Source organism: Dysidea avara, chromosome 2 (assembly GCF_963678975.1).
Source record: "Dysidea avara chromosome 2, odDysAvar1.4, whole genome shotgun sequence".
In the NCBI taxonomy this organism is placed as follows: domain Eukaryota; kingdom Metazoa; phylum Porifera; class Demospongiae; order Dictyoceratida; family Dysideidae; genus Dysidea; species Dysidea avara.
The window spans coordinates 34,889,806-34,915,785 of NC_089273.1; the positions used below are offsets into that span (position 1 = coordinate 34,889,806).

At 37.4% G+C, this 25,980-nt stretch overlaps 2 protein-coding genes across 5 annotated transcripts in view; both read right to left on the reverse strand.

The window, feature by feature from the left end:
- The window catches only part of LOC136247159 (uncharacterized), a 23,837-nt gene extending 14,315 nt beyond the window's left edge, over nt 1-9,522 (reverse strand). For 2 of the 4 annotated variants that reach the window (XM_066038795.1, XM_066038794.1), the window contains exons 1-5: nt 9,410-9,522; nt 9,289-9,360; nt 8,931-8,993; nt 8,574-8,878; nt 8,325-8,380 (exon numbers count right to left, since the gene is read on the reverse strand). In XM_066038795.1, coding sequence (XP_065894867.1) covers nt 8,325-8,380; nt 8,574-8,878; nt 8,931-8,993; nt 9,289-9,360; nt 9,410-9,431 — 518 coding nt within the window. In that variant the 5' untranslated portion in view covers nt 9,432-9,522. The remainder of the gene's footprint in view (nt 1-8,324; nt 8,381-8,573; nt 8,879-8,930; nt 8,994-9,288; nt 9,361-9,409) is intronic. The other 2 variants (XM_066038793.1, XM_066038792.1) reach the window with 1 other exon arrangement.
- A 5,162-nt stretch (nt 9,523-14,684) lies between these two features.
- Nucleotides 14,685-25,980, reverse strand: LOC136247160 (uncharacterized). Its single transcript, XM_066038796.1, has 9 exons — nt 25,227-25,980; nt 24,844-25,168; nt 22,256-22,653; nt 20,291-20,407; nt 18,739-19,404; nt 18,644-18,685; nt 18,499-18,583; nt 17,417-17,662; nt 14,685-14,951 (listed from the first exon to the last, which is right to left on the reverse strand). Exons 1-9 carry the CDS (start codon nt 25,374-25,376, stop codon nt 14,803-14,805), a joined length of 2,178 nt encoding a protein of 725 aa, XP_065894868.1. The 5' UTR covers nt 25,377-25,980; the 3' UTR covers nt 14,685-14,802.

Here is a 25,980-nt window from a genome sequence, read left to right on the forward strand (position 1 = left end):
TTTTGTATCTCAATTTTAGACAAACAAAATGAAATTAGTGATTAATTTTGCGTGGAACAAGCTGCACATATAGCATTTGTAGCAGGTAAAAAGTGTAGAACTGGTCTCGAAGCAAGAAATCGGCAGTACTAGGTGGACCACAAAAGATACGTTATCTTGCGACAACCTCAAGTTTTAGCTCCGATACTTCACACAATGAAAGCATACTATTACGGGAATCATTATATGTATCAATAAGTGGAAGCAAGCTACAAGTCGAAGTATATGCCATTTCAAAGCAAAGGAAGGCCTTGTCCTACCATTTGCATTAAGCGAACAAAGCCATACAATGGATATTAGATATATGGGAACGTAGAATTATTCAGATAGTATTACTTACTATTTCTACGAAGTTTTGTGGTGATTCAATCCGTATTTACAAAGAAAGGGATGTTGATTCAATCCTTATTTACAAAGAAAAGGATGTTTGTAACACTGCATGTAAGACCTTGCTGTTGACAAATAATTATTAGTGGAGCTTGTTTTGCCACCTGTTGTAATTGGCTTTGTCAAGGAGAGTTGAATTTGTTTCAGTCCACCTGAACCATGTAATGGCAGCTGATGCTAACAACTTACTTGTTACTTGAATGTGGTAGGTTTACATGTTGCTAGTGTAATATTTGCTTTGCTAGTGTAATATTTGCTTTGCTAGTGTAATTATGACTAGCTCCTAAAAATTTTTTGTTTAGAATAAGTCATGTTATGTCATAAGTATTTACTATGGCTTCTAGTGGGTGTCATTACTTTATCACCACCTTAATCACTTCCAAGCTCCTCTGCCTTGTAAGTTTGCTTGTCAACATTATGACCAAAGCTGAACATATCAGTAGAAGCTGAACATATCAGTATCAATAGACCGTAGCTAGCTAGACTTACAAGGATTGTTATACTTGGTGATTATGCATTATTATGGTGCAGTTGGTAACATAACAACAAAGGTGTAATGCAAGCCTGTTCAGTGTCATGTGTTGTTTAAGTACTCCCAGCTTGCTAGTATAGGTAAGACATTCAGTGATAGCATTCTTCAGTAGATAAACAATCCCAAAAGAATGATGTGATGATCACCGAGGCAGAGCCAAGGTGATTATTATATCATCATTGCTGAGAGGTATTTATCCAATGAAGAATTAAACCTTATGACTAGGTGAACAAGTTGATGTTGTGATACTTCTAAAACCAGGCGCCACTGTGTTGCTCTACTTAAACTTAATCACCATTCACCAATGCTATACTATTATACAAAGTTAATTTTACATGCTGTAAAAGACAGAACTAAGACACAGTTACGCATGCACTTCATTGTAATTTAGTATTTCGTAATTCATGAAATACAAGTATTTCCCGAAATATGTTTCTAAGTGTTGCTAAGGAAGCATAATTGTAATAAACCACTCTAAATAACACATTACGCACAAAAGTATCTTCTCAACTGTTTTATAGTCTATCTATCATATTATTCTTTGAAAATTCTCGCAGCAAAGCCTCCGGGCTGCTCTTCATTTTTTTTTGCGTAAGTACGGGCAGAGATAATAGAGGGCGTAAACGGGATTGGAAACGGCTCACATGCACCCAATAGTCTAATACTTTCTACCACTTTCTATCCGTGTAATGCGAAGTTTTCGCGGTTAGTTTCCCTCCTTTTTGGAAAGAGAACTTTGTTGCTACGCTGGTGTAACAGGTTTCGTCTTGTGTCGTATCTCGTGTCGCTCTATTGCTACCGCAGGAACTGTATAGCTGGTATGTTAGATACTTATGTCACAAAACCGCATAGTGTGTGGTTAGTTACGTCGAAAATGTTAACGTAATGTTTATGGCTTCGAGACAAACGTTTTGTGGGGGTAGTGTCGCTCTACTACACACTCTACATAGACGGTAATTAACGCGTTTAACTACTCTCTGAGTGTTATTTTGCATGCTGCATAAAATGCTGCTGTAAATATAGAGGTTTACAAGTTATTCAGTAAGACATCTTAAAATTTGGGTTGTCTCACCACCTGATTTTGTGGGGGGGGGGGGAATTCTCTTATTCTAAACTTCGTAGAGACAGAGGCGTAGCTAAGGGGGGGGGGGCATTTGCCCCCCCCCCCCCCCATCACTAAATGATTTTTTTTAAACCTCCGTCACATGTTTACCAGTATTAAACTGACACGCAAATGACTGTAAATTATGTACACTACTACGCGGTATCACCAGGGGTTGCTAGTGAATGCGCACACACAACATTCAACTCGCTCGTGAATCCATCGAACGAAAATATTACAGACATACTTCTATATTTAGCCTAGATTACTCGCGTGATAGAACATTTTTGAATCTAAATAGAGTGACCCGCTTCTCCGCGGCAGAAGTCACAACTCACAAGTGACAAAGGAGACCAGATGACGCTACGAACCTGCTGCCTACGAGGTGATAAAGTGTTAGCTAAATAAATGTACCAAGTTTATTTTATCGAGTCGATCACACTGGACCTTTGTACGTACGGCAGTGCAGTCTGTTTTTACTTTGTCAGTCAGTCAGGTGGATCAGTCAAGCTTACAAGATCTGCTAGCAAGACAGGTGGGATTTCGTGCAATAAATGACATATGAATTTCGCCGAGTGAAGTGAGTGAATACGTCATCCTGTCAGCAATGTGCTAGGACTGCAGCACAGGCTGTGGCTAACGTAAAGTAACTTCTTTTTGCACTAAAGTATTAGCTCTACCGGACTGTGGATGAAGTTGTTGGAGTACAGTTGTGGCACGTGCTATGATGCTCGACGAATATAGCTACCTCGATTGGAAGCAGTCAGTACTGAAATAGTTACGTAGCTAGTTATTTAAGCTGTAATAATATAACACCGTATGTTGGCTACCCCACCATTGGGTCATTAGCCTTTTTTGCAATCATGAATGATTTTGAGCGATTCGTGGGGGCATGCCTGCCCCTCCATCACCTTCTGGCTAGCTACGCCCCTGCGTAGAGACCAATACTTGAATGTGTTGGGCTGCTTAAGTGCTCTACTTCTTCATAGCGTTTGTAAACTACATCACGTGTTAGGCTAGGTATAGTATGTAAAGCATAAACAATGTGGATTTTTATTGTCACCACTGCATGGCATATAGCTATCATTCAGGCTAACTTGTTGAATGACTCTTTTGCAGAAGAATGGGTGGCAGAAGGTTTCGACTTAGTGCACACCGTAAGAATGAAGAAAGGAAGAAGGCTATGAAGAAGAAGAGAGAATGTAATAGCCAGCCTTCAGAAGTGGTGATTCATGAAGCACCAGTACCACTTCCCCTTGACATATATGCTACCAGACCAGTTGCGTCTAGTGATGTTTTGCATTCTCGAATAACTACACTGATGAGTTCTCGTTTCTTCACACACTTACACCCATCTTGGAAGATAGCCACTGCAGATCCACTGACTCTTTGTAAGTTGGAGGTTCAACAGTTGTCTACAAGTGAAGCATTGTGTGGCCGTGTAATGATGAGCTTAAGTATCAATTCAGAACTGAAGTGGACAGTGCACTACCTGCATCATCAACTCACAGCAGCAAATTGTCCCTTACTTAGCTCTTTACCAGATACCATTAGCAATGTAGCAAAAGTAATGGAAATAATTGAAACTCTGGATGCTGCTAAGTATTGTGTAGGCAACCCTGATCAAGATTTTGTTGAGTGTTGGTAGTATCGGCTATCAACACTACATGGAATTGCCAGTAAGTGACTCAACTCTAGAAATTAGGTGACTGTATGATTGTCAGTTTCTACATACCTTGTAATCAAAGGAGCAACATAATAATAATTATTATATATAACTTTTAAAGGGGTATACATGACCCCTCTATTAGAGTATATTAGCATGAAAATTAAAAGTTTGTTGATATTTTGGTATCCTGCATCAAAGCTGAGCATCAAGCTCAGTGCCACAGAATTAAATAATCTAAATTGCATTACTGACTACATGTACACTATCACTTACTTTTTCATTAAGATCCAGGTTCTGGGAATTTGGAAGATACAATAGAGCCTTCTGTTCATCGCCACTACTTGCTTACAAGCACCAACTGGTATGACCGTTGTACTCAATGTAGTACACTTCGTAAGAATCTAAGAACACAAGTGCATCGCTTCAGAAACATTGACCTTGAAGCAAGTACCAGTAGCCATACTAACTACAGGTAACAAGTACATAGCAGTATTTCAATTCAGCATCTACTCACAATTGAACAGGCATCAGACCCTACCTACTCTTGTAAGTCGACTTGGTGAAGTGGAGAAACAATTATCATGCAGCCAAAGTCAGAATTAAACAACTTAAAGAACAGATAGCTGCAAGTGTGGAGGTTGATGGCATTACCCTTGATGAAGAAACCCATGAAGATATCAAGGTATGTTTAAATGTATATATATATATCACAAATAAATGCATATTGTGTTCACAGACTATTACAAGTGAAGGACTAAAATTCCTTGAGAATGAGCTTGAGGACTCCTTTAAGCATATATTTTGGAAGCAACAACTTGAAGCAGCCAGCAAAACAGATGCTCGTACCATGCGTTGGCATCCCTTGATAATACGCTGGTGTCTTTACATTAGGCACAGGTAAATCTACAAGTTATCTTTGCTACAAGAGTACTTGTTCTAATAGGTCTGGGGGTGCATATGAATCAATGAGGAACACAGGATGTATACATCTTCCATCCCAACGAACACTCAGGGATTACACTTATTATGTAAAAGCCAGCAATGGATTTTCCAGTGATGTAGACAGAATGCTGATGAAAGCTGCCAACATAGAATCTTGTCCAACAAGAGATAAGCATGTCTTACTCCTGTTGGATGAGATGCACATCAAGGAAGACTTGGTCTTTGACAAACACTCAGGAGAACTGATTGGCTTTGTAGATTTGGGGGATATCAATACACATTTGCTACAATATGAAGGGAGACTGAAGGCAGATAGTCCACCTAAGCCCCAACTTGCCAAGTCAATGTTGGTAATCATGGTACGAGGATTGTTTACCAAGCTGCAGTTTCCATATGCACAATTTCCTTGTGCAAACTTGTCTGGAGACCAACTTTATGATCCTTTTTGGGAAGCAGTGAGGAGGGTAGAAACTTGTGGGTTTAAGGTGATATTTAAAGTATTGTTGATTAGCATGTAATGCATTATGCATGTAGGTTCTTGCTGCAACACTGGATGGCAACTCCATCAACCGAAAGTTTATGAAAATGCATAATCCATTCCAAGAGATTGTGCACAAGACAAAAAATCCGTTTACTGAAGAAGACCGTTACATTTACTTTTTTTCCGATCCTCCTCATTTGATGAAAACCATTCGGAACTGCTGGGAGTCAAAATCTCGCCACCTTTGGGTAAGTATTACTCTGCAAGGCCATTTACAAGTTGACTAATCTTCCTGTAGAATAATGGGAAAAGCATTTATGGTCACACCTAACAATGCTATATAGCAGAGATACTGATCCAGGTATGGGAGTCAGACTGATTCCCAAAATCAAGATGGAACATATCAAGCTTACATCTTTCTCTAAGATGCGTGTTGACTTGGCTGCACAAGTACAAAATTGTACAGCCAATGTTTTATTCTTCTAGTCAATGTTATATTTAGGTATTGAGCCAAAGTGTTGCCAGTGGTATGAAATTAAGTATTGGAGAAGAGGCAGATGAAACAGCTAGATTTGTGGAGATGTGCGATAAGTGGTTTGATGCAATGAATGTACACAACTACTATGAAGGTATACACACTCGCAAATATTTTCAAAAGCCTTATGAATCAGCAAAGGATGACCGATTAGTAGTATGTTAATTGAAATGTGAACATAACATAATGAGCTATTGTTTCTATGATATACATGCAGTTCATGGATGAATTCCAACAGTACCTCACAGACTGGGAAGAAGCAGTTGACCAACGATCTGGCTACTGTAAAGAAGAGAAGCATTTATGCTACTAAGCAGAGAAACACGTCTTGGACTTAGAATGGATTGTAAGGGTACATAAGTTATATTAAAATAAATTATTTTGTAAATAGGTATGTCATTCAAAGAGCTGGTTCAATACATTTTCACTATTCCTGGGGTAAAATCTTTCTTAAGTCAGCGGCTGTGTCAGGATCCTTTAGAACAATTTTTTGGACTACAGAGACAACGTGGTGGTGTACATGATAATCCAAATGCTAAAGAATTTTGCAACAACACTCAAGCACTGAGAGTTGTGAACTCAGTAGCCAGGGCTCCAAGGGGAGGAAACTGTCACAAAGGAAAACAAGGTACTTCACTAAGTAATGAAGATATTAATGAGCCACTACCAAAGCGAGCACGCATATCAAAGAAATGCTGACTAGATTTATATCTTTATTTCATTAGCTACATGAAATGTGCATATGTATAGCAGTATTGGTAGCAGATTAGTAGTGTGTGGGTTTGTGTGCGTGCGTGCATGTGTACATGTGTGTGAAGTGAGTATTGTACATGCTGCTTTTTATTCACTTTTAGTTGCCAATAGTTGTTTTCGTAATCCTTTAGACTTCCCAGTTGTTGTCTGGGTATCCTGCTTATACTTCTCTATACAATTATTAGCAGATGAAAATCCACATATTGTGACCCATTCATTTACAATCATCTCAAGTAGGACATTGCCAATCTCTTCTTCTCATTCTGTACAAACTATGCTCCAAAAGAACTGGACATTGTCATTGTTCAGCAGAATTTGTTTGCTCTCTGCCCCTAGTAGTGGAATATGTTGTGAATTGATCTGCTTTCGTAATTGTGTTTCTAAGGCCACAAACAACTGGTATGTATTATTGTTGACTCTTTTCAGTCCACCTCTGTCTATCAAACTGATCCAATCTGTTGAGTCATCAAAATCATCATTTCTTTCATCGAGCAGATTTCTCAAAAGAGAAATTAATAACTCTTTATGCTGATGGCTTGACCGATATAGCTTCTTCTTTAATGACCTTGGCACGTACCCTGCAGCATAGCGAAGTCCATTCCTTTCTTCATATGTAAGTGCAGCCTCTTCAGTTTTGATGGTAATATTAGTGGAAATTGGGTATTTTAGTTTAGCTAGTTCCTTCAGCACATGATCTCCAATGTACTGGTAAAAAATTGGTGACCCTTCAGTGCCCACTGTTTTACAAAAGTTCTTCCATAAGCTCAGATAGTTAGCTGATGTACGCAGTGTGTGGTATGCGCTCCACATTTTCTCCCTCTGTTTCTTTGGAATTTTTCCCTTGTATGTGAAGCATGATTCGATGGATTTCATTAGGTTTTCTTCAAATCTTTTCGTTTCCGCATTGTTCTCAGGCTGTTCAATCCATTTCTTCATTTCTTTTGCTATATTAATTACATTTCTTGCTGTATGTGATGGCACTGTAAAAGATTCTTCTTTCAAAATGGACTCAATTCCACTTTTCACAAATCCGGATCCATTAGCTGTAGATAGAGAGTAAAAAACAATAATATATGGCATGGATATAATTCTCAGCCGATGGCAGGAGAATGGACTACTTGAACATTAACTTTTGGTATAAAGTTATCAGCTATGGAAATATGGTGCAATTTGTAACCGAAATGTAGGCGAAGCTGGCAATTAGTCCTATAGTTTGTCACTGCTAATGCGGTAAACCGCACGCTGTAAGCCACACTCTTTACAACGTCAAATAATTAGTTAGCAGACAACAAGAACCGAGTTAAGTACCTGCACCTGCCATACACTTTCTTTAGCTGTTAAACCGATAACTAGAAGAACCAAAACTTCGCTGAATTTAGTCACTACGCACTGATAACACGGATAGAAAGCGGTTGCTAGGTAAATACGAGCGAGTTTCCAATCCCGTTTACGCCCTCTATTATCTATGATACGGGCCACGCCCACTTTTAGAACGGCGAGATACGCATCTACTGGGAGCCTACGAGGCCTACTACGGCGTTTTCCAGTTGTAGAACACCTGAACAGTCCACTAGGAAAGCCAATCTCGAAGCCTGTGGAGAGTCGCTGCACCAGTTTTAAACCTCGGAAAAGAAACCACCTTCAAGCCAAAGCTCACCAGTGCGGTGGTTCACTAAAGGCTTTGTTTAGCCTTAACTTGTTGTGGATAAGCTGTTTTTACCACTGAGCTAATGGTTTGCTCACGTGGGTGCGTACAGACAAACATACATAGGTACATAAGTACACACACACGTTTTTCGGGAAACAAGTTCAGTAAACCAGGCGGCTGTGGGCGTGCGTCTGGTTTAATTACATCAATATTTGTTGTCATTTGCTATTTTGTACCTTTCTTCTAAATCAAAATCAGCATCGAATTCTTCATATAGCTTCTTAACATCTCCCTACAAATATGATCAGTTAGCCATGATAACGGTTGCAGAAGTATCAATCCAACACAAGGTAAATAAACAAATGAAAGTTTATTAATCCACCTGCACATGGCGATGCAATCAAGTAAGAAGCAGCAACTAATACTTAAGCACTTACATAAAAGCTTCTCTAATATTAACTGTTAATGAATACTGTAGTACTTACACTCAAATTGGTATCGAGACGTTCATCATTAGAGCTAGCAAGTGCTTCGTCTGGTGTGGTACCTTCCTGACCGGCAGACTGTAAGTTTGCTATCTCTTCTCTCATTGACCCAACTTCTTCTTTTAAGGCTTCTACGGTCATCCTCAATGCCTGATTGTCCATGGCAAACTTTGATAGTGCTTCCTGCTGACTTTGCATCATAGCAGCCATCTGGTCAAGTTTCCCTGAGGTCACAGGTTCACTATGCTGCTCTTGTCTAGATCTCGCATAGAATCCAACCAAATGACTGTTCCTATTATCCACACCTAGTGGTACTCAAGTAACACACAGAATAAATTTGGCCTGTTGCCTTCTCACCTCGAGTCCTTGAAGTAATTCGTTGCTCTAATCTTCGAGGTGTGCCATGGTTGGCATCCATATCTATTGGAGAAGTAGTGATATGCAGAAATTATGTCTGCGACTTCTCACCTTGGCCTTGTGGAGTCTGTGATTGAAAGCTGTGATCTGGTCCCTGAGGTGTGCCACGGTTGGCATCCACACCTAGATATAAGTAGTGATAATATTGTGTAGAAATTATGTGTGCTGACTTCTTACCTTGGCCTTGTGGAGTCTGTGATTGAATGGTCCGACCTGAACCCTGAGGTGTGCCACGGTTGGCATCCATACCTGTATATGAAGTAGTGATATGTAGAAATTACGTGTGCTGACTTCTTACCTCGGCCTTGTGGAGTTCGTGATTGAATGGTCCGACCTGAACCCTGAGGTGTGCCACGGTTGGCATCCATACCTGTATATGAAGTAGTGATATGTAGAAATTATGTGTGCTGACTTCTTACCTCGAGTATTGTAATGGGTCATTGTGTTAATTAATCAAAATGCTCGAAGAATTGACCACTGGGATATCTGATTCCACTCTCTAGGACTAGCCAGTTGCCGAGCTGGTTGGACTGTACAGCTGACTGTTTTTAGCGGTTCAAACAACTCAAGTTGTATAAATTTTCTTTGATGGCGCTTATTTCGTGTCATCCCTCTCCAATTTTCTTTCTACAACCAATTTCACCCAGTTGATGTCCCAATATGGGACAATTTGGATGTGGGAATATTATAACAATGCATTTGAAGTTTTGATTGATATGTGGAAGTGTAGCTACACTGAGCTATTCCATCCAATGAAGTGGTGTTCAATTTCCGTACCTTCTTATTATTACTGTGTTTATCTGTGCTTTCTGTTGTCCAATCACAACAGAAAGCTATATAAATTATATATCCCAATGGTTTCTTTATTTAAATTAATACACCCATATGGTTGACAACATACCGTATTTCTATAATTTATTTTATTTATTTATTTATTAATGCTTTATAGTACACACATACAATCATAAGCTTAGGTACACACACAGAATAATGATACAAGAATTGACAATACACATGGTGTACTAAAGGTCTGTAGGCTTGTTCCTACAGCCAAAAGTAGTAATTATAAAATAATAATAAAAGAACACATGATAAATAATATTGTCTAAGACAGTGTGTAGTTAATCGAGAAATGATCAGTAACACACCGACTACAGGGACAGTGGTAGTGCAGTGTATGAGGGTTGAGGGGGTCAAAGTTATGAATGAAATGATTCCAGAAGTGGGACTTGACTCTGTTCCTGATAGTATCAATAGACAGATTAACGTCAATTAATGGAAGTGCATTCCATAAGCGACAGATCCTTACAAAGTAAAAGTGTCGTTGCTTGTTAGTGGTGGAGGGATTGTGATGTAATTTGAAGCCTCCTGATCTGGCACTGGTAGAGAAGGAAATGAAATGGTGAATGTTGAAACTACTGGTTGGATTTTTGATAGATTTGATGAAAAACATGATGTCTGAAAGTTCAAAGGTGTACATTAATGGGAGAAGCTCTAGTTTGAGAAGTCTAGTTTTATAGTCGGAAATGTAATCGTTCAAAATATACTTTGTGGCTCGTCTCTGAAGATGTTCTAGGTTACTGATGTCTTTCACTAAATATGGACGCCAGATAGGGGAGCAGTACATGAGCTGAGACCTGATTAGAGATACGTATAGTTTAACTTTAGTCAGTGGTGGTATAGATGAACTGAAGGTTCTTCGTACAAGACCCAATGTCTTATAAGCTTTACTTAAAATAATGTCATGATGAGTTTTCCATTCAAGATTATCACTTAATGTAACTCCGAGATCTTTATGTGATTGTTTAGTAATGATTATGTTACCACTAATAGTATATGACGTAGGATACTTCCGGTTAAAAGATAAATGGCAGCTTTTAGATGAGTTAAAATCTAAATTAGAGGATGTACTCCAGCTAAAGAGGTTGTCAATGTCACGTTGTAACAGTTGTTCGCCAGGAGGTGTCTTAATGTGCCTGAAACATTTGGTGTCATCTGCAAAGAGTAAAGCCTCACTGTCAGTAATAGAATTAGGTAGATCATTCATAAACATGATAAAGAGAAGTGGACCGAGAATACTGCCCTGGGGTACCCCAGATTCAACAGATAAAAGATCAGAATAACAGTTATTAATAGAAACAAACTGGGATCTGGTGCTAAGGTAGGCTTGAAGCCAAAGCCACAAGCTAGCTGAAATGTTAAAGTTATGAAGTTTGGACAATAGATAAGAATGGGAAACCGAATCAAAAGCCTTACTGATATCTAAGTAGAAGGCATCAAATTGGTCACGAGAAGAAAATGCATTGTGTAGAAATAGAAGTAGCTGTTGAGTAGTAGACCGATTGCGCATAAATCCAAACTGAGCAGCGTTGATGTAGGTCGAAATGTGATCAACCATTTTGTTGTAGATGATACGTTCTAGAACTTTAGATGTATTACTGAGTAGAGAAATTGGACGGTAATTTTTCACTGAGGTGGGATCACCTGATTTAAAAATTGGAACAATCTTATGGACTTTCCAGTCTCTAGGCAAGTATGAAAACTGAAGCGTTAAATTAAATAAATAGCAGAGAGGTTGATAAAGGGCTGTGGCACACCTTTGTAAAACAATCGGTGGTATTCCATCAGGTCCCATGGCTTTGGTGGTATCTAAATTAAGAAGAACATTAAGTACTTCACTATCAGATATATTGAGCTCAGATAACATAGTATGATGATCAATGTCATCAGGGGGTGCAGGATGGCTTGCTGCTTGGGTGAATACTGAATGAAAATATTTGTTGAAAAGGGAGGCTTTAGCTGAGTCAGAGTTGGCAGAGATGGAGTCATAATAAACAGAACATGGAATACAATTGGAATTTGTTAAACTTCGAATGTACTTATAGATTTTAGAGTTGCTGTAGGAAAAGTTAGAGATCAAAGTAGATTCGTAGTCAGCCTTAGCATTACTTATTTCAGCTTGGAGTAGTGTTTCGTTATTTTCAAGTTTGATTTTATTCTGTTCAGAGGGATGCTTATTGTATTTACGTCTAAGAGTTCGAACACAATTAATATTGTGTCTAATAGAAGAGTTGAACCATTTAGGCTGATTGTAGCGATTGACTCTAACAGTGGGTACAGACTGTTTTATCCCATCCTTGATAAGTTCACTAATGTAGCACCACACTTGTTCAATATTGTCAGACTCAAGGCAAGGAGAGAAGTCAGAATTGCTTAAAAAGTAGCAGAGACTGTTGTAATCACCTTTGGTAAAGTCATATGATGTTGTTGCTTGGTTATGTACATAATGATTGAGAGTTTGCACATCAAAAGTTACTATGTAATGATCTGAGGGAATAGACAGAGGTGGTACAGAATGAACATTTACATTGAATATGTGATCGGGAATGTTTGTTGAAATAAGATCAAGCATGTTTCCAGCAATATGAGTTGGTTCACAGATTAGCTGAGAAAGATTCAAATTAAAAATAATATCACAGAACTTGGCTGAGGCAGGAGAAAGGCCACACAAGGAGTCCCAATTAACATCGCCAAAATTGAAATCACCAAGAAGTAGTAAGTTATCAGTAGCACTGTTGAGTGACTGTAGATAATTAAAAAATTCTATTAAGTACTCTTCAGAGGAGTTTGGGGGAATATATACTAAGCAGTAGATAATTGAAGAGCTTGATCCAATACTAACTGAAAGCACTTCTAAACAAGGAGGAGAAGGTAAAACTTTGTATGATTTGGAATTATGGACAGCTAGCATGACTCCACCACCACGAGAGCCACGATCTTTGCGAATCAGTGAATAGTTTGAGGGTAGAATTTCATTATCATAAATTTTGCTAGAAAGCCAGGTCTCAGTTATTCCTATAACATCAGGGGATCTTGAATAAACATAGTCCTGGAAAATTTTTAACTTATTTACTATACTACGTATGTTGATTAGACAGACATGATCTAGTCACTTGTCACTACTGACCTGGGTGGTGGTGGTTGACTGGGAGGGATCAGAGGTAACTAGATTTGGTGAACTAAGATTGATTAGTGGAGACTGGTCCATCTGTTGAGGATGGGAAGTTGTGTTTTGAGGAGTTGGAATTGTCTGTGTAGAACGTTGGAATTGGGAGTTGATAACTTTCCCATACAGTTGGTTGTTGAGATAAATGCAGCTGCGTTGACTGTTAAGCTTGATTGATTTTCTAGAGTGACTATTCTGGATTAGAGACCACCTTTCTTTTAGTAAGATGGACTCGATAGCTCGCTCAGTCACATGCCACAAAGATCACACTGAATTGACTCACCTTTAGCAGACGTACACTTCTTATTACATTTACCACAAACATCAAGTGGTTTACTAAGTATTTGTGCTGACTTATCTGGAGAGACATCTGAGTACGGTATTTTCTTGGGATTTCCAGACGTAGACATTGGTAGATACGACAATATTTAATTATAAACCGTTAAAAATATTTCGTCGAAGGTAGCATCCGGCGAAAATTAATTACACGAAAATTTTTTACCAATGTAATATTCGAGAAGTTGAGCGAATTCGGTAAACTACTTTCTGGCCACCTGGATCGAGGCTTGGCCATTGGCGTGTCAAACATATGCCTGCTGCAGTCTTTTAAAAACAAAGTTCTCCCTGAGAGGGGTTCGTCTCGCTTCGTCTCGCTTCGTCTCGCTTCGTCTAATTCGCTGCACGTTGGTAATGATGCCATTCCGTGATAGACAGCTACTACAGGACTCATTAAATGAAGTATATATGTACAAATATGCAAGTTGCATGGAATGAGCTTCTACCACTCCAGTCCATTGCTTGATTTGTGACGGACAACTTCTAAATCTGAGGCACAGCCTCCATGGAACGGAGATGCCACACTTCAGTTAGGACATCGGTGAAAATTTTTTAACACGAAAATTTGTCTCGTGAAAATTTCTCGCAGCTTATGTTTATAGAAATACGGTATACACTAATCACAAAATAATAGCTAGTACATTACAGGTTTAGGCCTTCTCACAAGTCCCTATACACTAGGAAAGCAGTTTGTGAATGTGTTCATATTATTATAGTATTCTTCTTGTTGATGTGAGTTCAACCTATGAAGCATTTCTAGGAAATAAACCACAAACTTTCAATGTGAATAATTGGCTCATATCAAAACATATGTATGGGATTTGTCAAATCAAGCATTTTCAGGTGGTCAACATTAAAAGTTTTCAAACACTGGGTTAAACCTTTAAAATTTAAGAATTATGCATTAAATAAATCTAATATCTGTTTAATATCCTTTTTGAAACCTCAACTTGGTAAATCAGGCTGATCATAAAATCTCATCATTCCTTGTCATTAATTTTGTTGTCCAATACAAAATACATGTATTTTACACTACACACAAAAACATTAATTTACAACCTTTAACTCACAAAATTTCTACAGCACACCATACAATAAAAGAAAGCCCTTGAATTTCTCTATCCAATTCCGACCGTACAAATGGGAAAATGTCGCCATAGCGACAGTTATTTACTGCTGATGATGACATAATACGCGCTCCATACATTATTAAACAAGATCCAAAATGCACTGGGAAAATCCAAAATGCATTTTATTGTCTGAAACTTTTGAGCAAATTTGCTTTATTTTGCAACCATTATAAATTGTGGACCATTTCGAAGCATTTATTTCAGACCAGTTGTGATGGAGAATTACTTGATTTTGCATGTGATAAATTTTAATAATTACATAGTCAATATTGCTGCATAATTTGAAACAATATAATAGAACAACACAAAAAAAATTATGTCGGCAGTTCAACATTACAGTTCAGTCTTCACTTCCATGACTATCCTTTTCTAAAAAACCAAGAGACATCGATTTTACAGCACGGATTTTAGCATGGATGTAGTTTATGCTATTGTTTTCGATGTACAGAATATTTCTCCCTTGTTTCAAGGCAGCAATCACCATGGAACCTGGGTATACAAAAAGATCAAATATTCATACAGTATAGTAATATAAAGGAGGTGCTGAAATTTCAGTACTTTACACAGTCACAAAGACAAAAAGGTACCAAAATTTCAGTACTTTACACAAAGACAAAAAGGTACCGAAATTTCAGTACTGTACATGGAACCACAAATATAAAGGAGGTGCTGAAATTTCAGTACTTTACACAGTCACAAAGACAAAAAGGTACCAACATTTCAGTACTTTACACAAAGACAAAAAGGTACCGAAATTTCAGTACTTTACATAGAACCACAAATATAAATGAGGTGCTGAAATTTCATTACTTTACACAGTCACAAAGACAAAAAGGTACCGAAATTTCAGTACTTTACATGGAACCACAAATATAAATGAGGTGCTGAAATTTCATTACTTTACACAGTCACAAAGACAAAAAGGTACCGAAATTTCAGTACTTTACATGGAACCACAAATATAAATGAGGTGCTGAAATTTCACAGACAAAAAGGTACCGAATTTCAGTATTTTACACAAAGCCATCAGACAAGAAATGCTACAGAAATTCTTTATACATAGCCTCCAGAACAAAAAAGGTTCAGTACTTTACATGAAAGAAGGTATTAAATTTTAGTAACAAAAAAGGTACTGAAATTAACAAGAAATAATACTGAAACACAAGAGCTAAGTTACGAATTAATTTCTGGTATCGTAAGTTACTGTGATAAACCATAAAGCACTAACAAATATTTTCGGAAATACGCAGTACTTCACTATAGAAATCATTTTATCTACTAAGTCCCAGTGATATTATGGTGAATTTTTCAATGGTGCATTATTTAGAGTAAATACTGTATTCTTATTTGTTAGTGGTAAATACATACAATTGATATCATTGGAATTCAATTACATCATGCAAAGTATACGTTATATCCCAGAGGCGGATCCAGACTTATGGAAAGGATGGGCCTTACAGGTCAGCAGATTTATCTCAAATCTAGACAAGCTTACAAATCAGATGGAGTCTGTTTTTACCTTAGTAGCCGGATCACTAAGAGCACAACTTTCCCCCCTCATTTCCAAGTAATCTGACTTTACGCCCAGTCTCAGCTTTTCAAGCTTATGAGAAGAGAACTGAATCCATCCATGGACAAGAAACTAGCCACTAACAAACCATACAATACAATCTCCTCTAGCTCACTTGCTTGCTGGCTTAAGTCAATGTTAGAACAATCCAGCATTGATATAACAATTTTCAATGCATACTCAGTCAGAAATGCCTCATCATCGATGTAGGCATAACCACAAGTGACATAAGGCAGCCAACTGGTCCTCAGAGTAGTCAGTATTCCAAAGGTTTTACAATAAACCACCAGAGGACTCAGTCTACGGTAGAGCGGTACTCTCATTTGGCTGCAGCTACAAACCTCACTATTGATAGCCCACTGAAATATAATTCATAAATGGCTCAGACTTCGAGGTAGTTGCAAGCTATTTGGAATTGTATGAAGAGGTTGACAGTCGAGCATATCAAGGGTCCCACCCACCCGCCCTGTTTGTATCATGATTGAGCTACTCAAAGACCAATTTGGAGATAAATTGTGGGTTTCCTACTTTGCACTGGAGGTGCGCAAAGCTGCGAATATAGTTGCTGAGAATGAAAACTGGCCATACACCATCGATATGCTTGACCTCATCCTCTTCATACAATTCCAAATAGCTTGCAACCACTTCATGATCTGAGCCATTTATGAAATATACGCCCTACTCCATGCAGCTTATGTTGTGCACTTATACAAGCCTATTTCAACTAGTTTTCAAATAGCAATGCATCTTAGCCAAGATAGTAGATGGACTCCTCAAGTCAAACTTACAAAATACACATATCTACTCCTATTTTTGAATACCATATTTCCTCATATAAAAGCCGCATTTGATTAAACATCTGTCTCGATTATAAGCTGGGGAGGGGTTCCAACACATTTTGAAAATAAGCACCTGGTTTCAAATAGAGGCCTGGGGGAGTCCACTGTTAATGGCTTTAATCGTTTCCCATGTTGCTGGTGCTTCTCCATACTTGTTAGTTTAGAGCCTTCTGAGGGGTGACGGTACTCAAGTAATCACATGAGTAGTGTGGGCGAGTCCGCACGCATGCAAAAATGTATGAAATGGCTATTTCCAGCCTTGCCTACATTTGTTTATATATTCAACACACGTACTGTATCACTGCTTTCTATGCTTATCATTACAGTAATCCTGTTCTACCATTACCCAAATACTGGGTGTCAGTCGGATCAATCAAAAATAAATTCCCGGTCTCAAATAAAGGCCCTATTTGTTTACAGGTTGGGTCAATAATGCTGGGAAGGAAATGGGCCTAGGCCTTTATGCAAGGAAATACGCTTACTATGAACAATTCTCAAAAGTGACCAGTTTTGCTATTACACACAAACAGTCTATTATTACATACCAATTCCAGTTGGCGATAACAAAGTCCAGTCAGTAGGTGTTGTGTACAATTGTAATAGAGTCTCAAACAATGCAACTGGCTTCTGGTACTGAAACACAATCTTTCCAGTTGAAGCATCATAGTAAGATTGGTCCTTTGTCTTCAAAAAAAAATTGTCGTGTTCCATTGGTAGTGATGTGGGTACTCCACTCTTTGCCACTAACATACCAATTGTTACTTCATTAAGGGAATTTACTGATGTTACATCTACAAAAACAATAAAATGTGAAATCTATCTGGCCCTGTGTAACACGTGCTTCATGACAGACAGAAACAATTACAATTACACATCGACTACAGGTTAGAGCATCAAATTATTCAGTATGAATACTACAATCGTGTGAATTGAAGCTGTATCTATTATGCTTCTCCAGGCTGATAACTCTCAGTAAAATATCTGCTAATTAAAAAAAAACTAAGGCAAAAATTTACCAATATTGATAATTATATCAATTAATTCAACCTCTTTTAAGGGACCTTCTATATCAGACACTATTTCTGAGGTCTCTCCTCTACCAATACAACCTTTACCACTAGGACAAACAGTAAAAACATGTCAAAATTGGTCGGTCATAAGGTGTCCATTATACTAACAACACAGATATTGTTATCATTTCCAAAGTTGACAATACAAGGTACAGATAACGTTTTTGAATCAGCCACCCTATTGTTAAGATCTAAACAACCACATATATCCGTGTAGCTTACTGTAACACACTGATTCGATTATTCACAATCCAGCATGTAAAGCCATGTGGTGGAAAACTAAAAGCAATTTTAGACAAGCTCTTCCATCATGTGATATGATGGCTCCAATTGCCAACCAACCACGTTCAGTGCTATTAAATTTTCATGAGAAAAACTTTTGATTAGCATCTAGTTTTTATTGATAGCTCCCTAAAGTAGTTTTCAATTACTTTATATAATCTTATCAGCTAATGAAAAGTGTGTTGAGCCTCCTCTAGTTTAAAGGATCATTGCAGTGTTAAATGTATATAGTAAATACGTATATAGAAACACATACATATAATGTGTGCATATACCTCTTCTTTTTTCTACAGGTAGTGAACATACAGCCATCTGAGTTTCATCATAAACATCATTTAGGGCAGCTGAAATGGTGCTAAGCTGTGAGAGATAGCAAAGTACTATTACTGTAAAGTGTTGCTTCCCAACGCTGTAATTTACCCCACGCACTATCCTCATTGAAGTTTTAATCTCATCCAGCATCTAAAAGAAACATAATTCAAAAGTATGCAACACATAATGTGCTGGATAAAAACCTGGTCAGTGTCTGTATCATTTGATTGAGCATAATCCAGTACAGCTAGAGTAAATCCTGTGAACCTAACCGTTGTAGTTGTAAATATAGTGTCAATGGCATTAACGGTAATGTTTGAAACGCTGTTCTTCCAAAATATGCTGGTGCAATCCAAGTAGTTAAATGAAAATAACTTGTCTGTATTGATATCACTAACATTACCAGGAGTCTTAATATATTGGCAATAGTTGAGAAACTGAGGAGGTAGTTCAGCCTTTGAAAAATTTAGATGCTTAAATGGTTCAAGCTTCTCGGCCGTCGCAAATTGAGGATATACCTCAACAGCCTTCTCCCACGTATCCAATTCCATTCCTTTAATGGATGCTTGCTGTATCTTGTGCAGCTTTTTTATGTCACCACACTGCATCATTGCTTCCTTTATTGTCATTGTCTCGTCTTCTATTTTTAATAATAGCTCATGGATGGTGGAAATGTCTAATGCTCGAAAAGGTTTGAAAGTAGATCCTTTTAAATCAAGACTAGACTTTATACCTTTTTTACTTCTGGGCACATTTTGGTAGCCAAATTCTCCATTCAAGTATTTCTTAAAAATGCTTGATAATATAACAAAGGTTTCATTTGGTAGAGTAGCAAGAAAGAAAATCATTCTTTCGTCTAGTTGTTCTACCTACAGGCAATACCAAAAAATTATGTGTGAAAATCACAAAAATTAGCATGCAGTAGTTATGTGAGAATTAAGCAGTAAAAATACCTGTGTTATAGCATATGGGATATACTGTAAATTGTAGACTGTGAATATACTGTAGAGAATTCATTCAAATACTGCTTGGTAAGTACACGCAGCCCAGACAACTTGTACAGTCAAACTTCTCTAATCCGATGCTCAATGGGAGCCATAAATTTTGCTGGATTAAGGAGGTTGTTGGATTAACAAGTCACCTCTGTAATCTGACATTGTACAATATCTAGAATTATGCCAGATTTTGCAGTAAATTACAGGAAAAACAAATCACACAATGTTTTAAACATGAATTTGTTTTAGAATTTGAAAGTATTAACAGTAGAAAGAAAATTCAGGAACTTTATCAGGGTTTAAATGTCTACTGGTACATCTGCAGGTACACTGTACAAAACAACCTAGCTATGTATATATTAGTTAACACTCATTGCTAAAATGTAACATATAATATATTTTATAAGTTACTTTTAAAACATAAGAGCAACACATTGCACAACATGACAGTAACAAAAAGTATTCTATTACTTTTAAAATATCTTTTGTTAATAAAGACAGTGCTTAACTTAAATGATTTACTGGAACTAAGCCATATGAACAAGTATACATGCAGCATACACACTGTGACATCATGACCAAGCCCCGTGGCAAACATGTACTACATTCTACTAAACTAGTGAGGCAAGCTTGAATTATAAGGAAGAGCAGTGCTTCCAGCTTTACAATAACCCTGCTAATGCTAGACTGCTATGAGTCTGCCATGCAATCCATAAAACATATTATACTGTGAAAAATATCTTACAAATTAGCTACTTACTTTCAAAGCCAGTACAGAGGAACAGGCATCTTTCCATCTATCAGGTCTATTAGTTGGTGGCTCCTGGTCATCTGGTGTGCCTGACACCTCATAGAGGAGCTTGCGACATTGAACAACCTGTGTGATTAAATACCATGATAATTATAACTGATTATGATAATCCATATTCAGGGCAATGTTTTTTGCTTAAACAATAAAGGGCATGACTAATAGGTAGGATCAACTGAAAAACAGTATCACAAATATGGGTGATATTTGTGACCCACTGAGTGAAAACTGGCCGTTTTGCAAATTTCAATTTTTGCCATAAAACCGTATAGAAATAAACTAGGTAAAAATAAACCAGTGTTATATGAAAAAATTTACGCACAAATTAATTGTATTCATATGCACTGAAAGTAAGCTCACATCAATGAAACCTATATACCACTAGATTTGCCTGTTTATGGAAAGTAAGAAAATCGTAGTTTCATGTTCACATAGCAAAGGATACACGAGTTGTGGGCAGTTATTTACGATGTGATAAAAATACATTCACCGCTGTAATTTCTTAACTGGAATGGCCTTCTTCTTTGTAAACACGGAAATGTACAGGGAAAGCACCATACCTTGTGATTGATTTGCCAATTCATGGTGTACAGATAGATATGATCGATTATTTAAGCACTTGTAATTTATTTCTCATGTTGTTGCTGCACAAATCGAGTTTTAGCACTGTTCCAATTTTCAAGCACCATAACTCCAAGACCATTCATCATTAAAGGCTGAAACTTTGGCTGTCCACTCTTCTGTTACCGAGATGCAATAACATTGAATTCAAGGAATGTGAGAAAATGGCCGGTTTTAGCTCGCCAGTTACATTTTGTCACGGACCATGCCTGCCTTCATTGTCCCTATACAATCAAACTGTACAGTAGAAATATTTGAGCAGGGATCGTCCCAATAATGAACAGGGAATGCTAAAATACCGCCTCCAAAAAGTACCCTAGAAACATCTTGACTCTTAAAAGGTTGTCCAAACCTAATTTTTGGTCTGCCTCACAGCCTGACCATGGTCACGAGGCTAGAGGCTAAATGACACATCTTTGATCACCATTTTTAAAAAGTAATATGTAGAGTAGCTATATTAAAAAGTAATATGTAGGGTAGCTTATTTAAAAAGTAATATGTAGAGTAAGAATTTTCCAACAGTATTACGTTGTAATACTATCATTCATCTATTGCTTCACTAGTTTTTATTGTTTACATCCATAAATCAATACCACTAGTTTATTTGGTTTTTGGATAGCTACAGTCATGTCATATACATGTGACAGAATATCGAATGTGGCTGTTGCATTAGGGTGATTACTTTATTAGAGTATCTCGGAACTATATGTGATATTTAAAGGGCGTAGTAATGACATACCTTATATTTTTGTTCAGAGTGTAATTTTTTTGCTTTAAATAAATTTGTGGTGTCGAGGTGTTGATATGGAAAGCAAACGTCTCAATATGGGTTTTTTTAGCATGAAGAAAAGACGACCAGCAGATAGAAGGAAAAAAGGAAATGCAAAAGCCACATTTAATCTTCTAATAAAACAGTCACATGCATACGTCATAGCTGTAGCTATAACAAAAACCTTAACAAACTAATGGTACATTAATTTTAAAATGAAGTAGGGGTCTAAACAATAAAAACTAGTGAATCAATAGATAAATGATGGCATTACAACATAACTCTATGGGAAATCCCCTACATTGGCATATTATATATATATTTTTAAATATACAAGGATGATAGTACATCCTGTGCATTGAGCAATTTGGCAATAGTATTGTGATCTTAACACATATTGCTTTGGGATCATGAGCAAGTAAGCGTTTGAGGTACTTCCTGTGTCCACATTAACAGGCTCTACTATACACTACACATGTGTACATGTCTGATAGATACAGTATGTGTAGGTGTTACAAAAATCTTACCCAATCCCATGTATTCATGTCATGATGAAATGATGCCGCCCTGTTATGCTTCGACGCTAAGCGTCTGACTAATTTAGTTTCCATTGGCAAATAAACAGCACACAATCTATGACTATATTGTATGTTGTTGGCCAAATTTGGATTTTCAGATAGCAGTTCTTGTAAAGCTTGCCTGGAGTGGTTCCCACCCACTGTAGAGTATTTGTAGCCCTCTTTGTTGTTTGAGTTGTAAGTATCATTACTTCCAATATCAACAATAGCCAGTAAAGGTTGAACATCGCTGAAATTGTTGGCTATCATTTCAATTTTCAGTTGTGTTACCATTTTTTCCGAACAATCCCTAACTAGCCACTCCTCACAGGGAGGCTTCAAACAGTTGACAGGTAATTCATAGTAACCTAGATGATCAAAACAACAACCATTATAAGTTATATGCAGTGTTACATAATCATTTATGATATATAGACATACAGCACGATAGTACTATCATGAAGGTTTTCACTTTCTAGTCAAAAAAGATTGCACTAAAACCACCCTCACAAAGCTTGGCAGTATTCGTTAGGTATAACCAAATCCAAAAATGCCTTTAGTATGAGAAATAGATTGCTACAAACTTTAAATAGTCAGTAAATTTTCTACTGACTGTATGCCTGATGCTAGCCTATTTCGATAACGGCTAAGGCTACAAGCTTGACTTTTTTACTGTTCGATATCTACAGCTGATTCTACAAGTACCTTGTGTGAACAATGCATGCTTCATGGACCTACTTTTATCCTCCTTTGTCCCATTTATCTTTGCTGACAATACAAGATTTATTTTGTAGACAGTGCAAGGTGTTGATTCATAATAGCATTATGTGGTGACTTCCCTATATACATTTACAATGAGAATCATCTGGATTTCTTCATCATGGCTACATTGGATTGCAGCAGTTCTTCTCATAGCATTCTTCATTGGTAATGGTATGTAATGGGCTTAACATAGTTAAAACAGCCACTTCACTACTTCGGTACTTAATAGTTGGGACATACATTCAGGTGAAAACAATAAGCCTGGTTTGCCAGCAGAGCATACCATGTACCGAATATTAGCCAACTTAAATGGATGTCCACTTAGTAACTATATATCAAAACACTAACTATGAAATAAGGAACTTGCATTGTGGTGTTTTTATCTACACAGCATAAACCACAAGATTGTTATTAAACAATAAAATCACAAAAATGGTAAAAGCAACTGTAAAGATGTTCCTATCTCTATCAAACTAGCTGAGAGTATATAATACCATTACTAATACAGTTCTAAGTCGCTACGTCATGGAACAATTCACATCAAGCCTAGCTTGTTCGAGTTTACGCCAATGCGTATGCGTAAAGAAATGCACGGCCACCATGCCGTGTCTTGAAAAAGTAGCTTGTACCTGTCCCCATTGCAGGCTTGGGGTCAAATACATGAGTATTTGTATTTAGCTGTATTTAAATACAATTTTTGAGTATTTGTAATTGTATTATGAAGTTTTGAAACAACATGTATTTGTATTTAAACACTTCATGTAAAAACTTTAAATACTTTCTGGAAATACAATACTTTTGCTTGAAAGAGAATCTGTATGACCTAATCTGTAAAATATATTTTGTTGGAAGATGATCTCTTTCACTTATTGACACCTTAATCTGTAAAATATATCAAACGCTAATTATTCAATTTCTTTGAATGGGAAGAGTTATAAAGAACTTACTTTTCTTTGAAGTTGAATAGTAAGTATATAAGTACTAGCAAGAGTTCATAATGTAGAGAGCAAGGGAGATATAGCGTTGGACACTCTTCCTCCCTCTCTACTGTATATTATGAACTGTTGGTATGAACTGTTGGTATGAGCATTCAAACCTTGCAACATATAGTTCAAAAATGTCATCTAAGAAGAGCAAGAAGTCCATATACTCCAATTGTTTTCTGGCATTATAATGTTACAGTTATGTTTACCATACATTTGAAATTTTATTAGAACAATATTAAAACAGAGGTGTGTACTATTGGGTGGTTGTGTAAGGTGTAGTTCAGATCAAAGGATCAAGTATTATAAAAGTATTTAAATGCTTTTAATAGTATTTGTATTTCAAATACACCCTGGGTATAAGTATTCGTATTTGTATTCCATACTTTCAGAGTATTTGTATTTAAATACTTTTCAAAGTATTTGACCCCAAGCCTGCACAGATCACCTTTGCTTATTCCTTTTAAATGATATACTATTAACAACTCAAAAAACCAATAAACTAGCTAGTCTTCTTTCACAACAAGACATTGCCATGATTATGTAACTTTCATGCAATAGTCTGCAAAGGATCCATTTACCCCAGTAACCGAGACTCTGAGGGTGTAAGAATTTTATGGTAAGATTATTAAACACACAAACAAGCTGTAGCGAAGAGGAAATTATACCCAGTGCGCAAGTTATCAGCCATATGGCGGTTGTGACGGTTAGAGGGTTAAAGGAAGAGAAATGCCATTTTGGCCATGGCAAGGCAGTTATATGATGCATGACCACTGTTTGCTGTATATTTTATAAACAAAACATCTACAGTACCTTTAAAATATGACCTGATAGATTCATCCATCCTGGCACCATTAAATTCATCATTTTCATCCTGATCTTGTGGTGCACGTCTAACACTATGACTAGCTGGAATCATGGCTTCAATGCGCCGTCTCTTGTTTGATGGCTGAATTACAGTTGGTTGTTGGTTGCTATCATCTCCATTTGGCTGCATCTCAATGGTAGCTCCTTTAAATATATCCACGAACGATTCAGTTAAGCCGCAGTTTTTGAATTGTCTGCAAAACTCATTCTTGTTCCACTCAAATTCTGCAACATTCAGGACCTTAGCCTTAGAATTTGTCTGAAAAGTAGCCTAATTAAAATCGAACATATTAAACATAATGATTATCAAGTGTTACATCAACACTTACTTTTATCCATTCATCTCCGTCCTGAGGACTGAGCGCCACATCCTTTATCAGCCCATATTTTGACAAGACTTGGTTGCCAACGCCTATGTATACTCCATCAGCTGGCTGAGTATCCTTCAGGGAAAAATGCCAACACAATCGTCTCGGCATAACTCAGCGAAGAGGACGTCTAAAACACTGGAAAACGACTCACAGGGTGACTCAATCCGAGGTGCCAAAAAACGTTCGTGTACAAAAAATATACACACGTGGTGGTATTACGTTATCACGTGCGGATCGATCACGTGTGATGAATCTGGGATAGAGAAACCAGGAACGGAGAAACGAGGAGAAATGGGAAACGGATAGAGATGGCAAGCGTTTGAAATGTCCCGTTGAAGTATAGTCTTCTGGCTTTAATCTAGTAGCGCCGTGTGGTATTAAAAGTGAGTGTCTTGGTGCAGTGCAGTAGATGCTACTAACCCCAAGTAAATATTATGCTTACCTATTGAAATCTCCAATTCTGTTTTAATATTTAATAAGCTAGGTAATCTAAAGGCTGCAGTACAGTAAAAGTGTCTGTCAGACCTTCAGTGTTGACCAGTGGAGATTCTAGGCCTGAGCAACGGGGAGGGCCAAGTAGGCGGGAACAGCGATCGGGAACAGCATGACTAGTACTATAAAACAGAATTTCTGGGGATTCAAGCTGCAGTTGAAGGCTTAAAAACAGCCTGAAATTTATTCTAAAAACAAGAAAATTATTAAAAATAGCAAT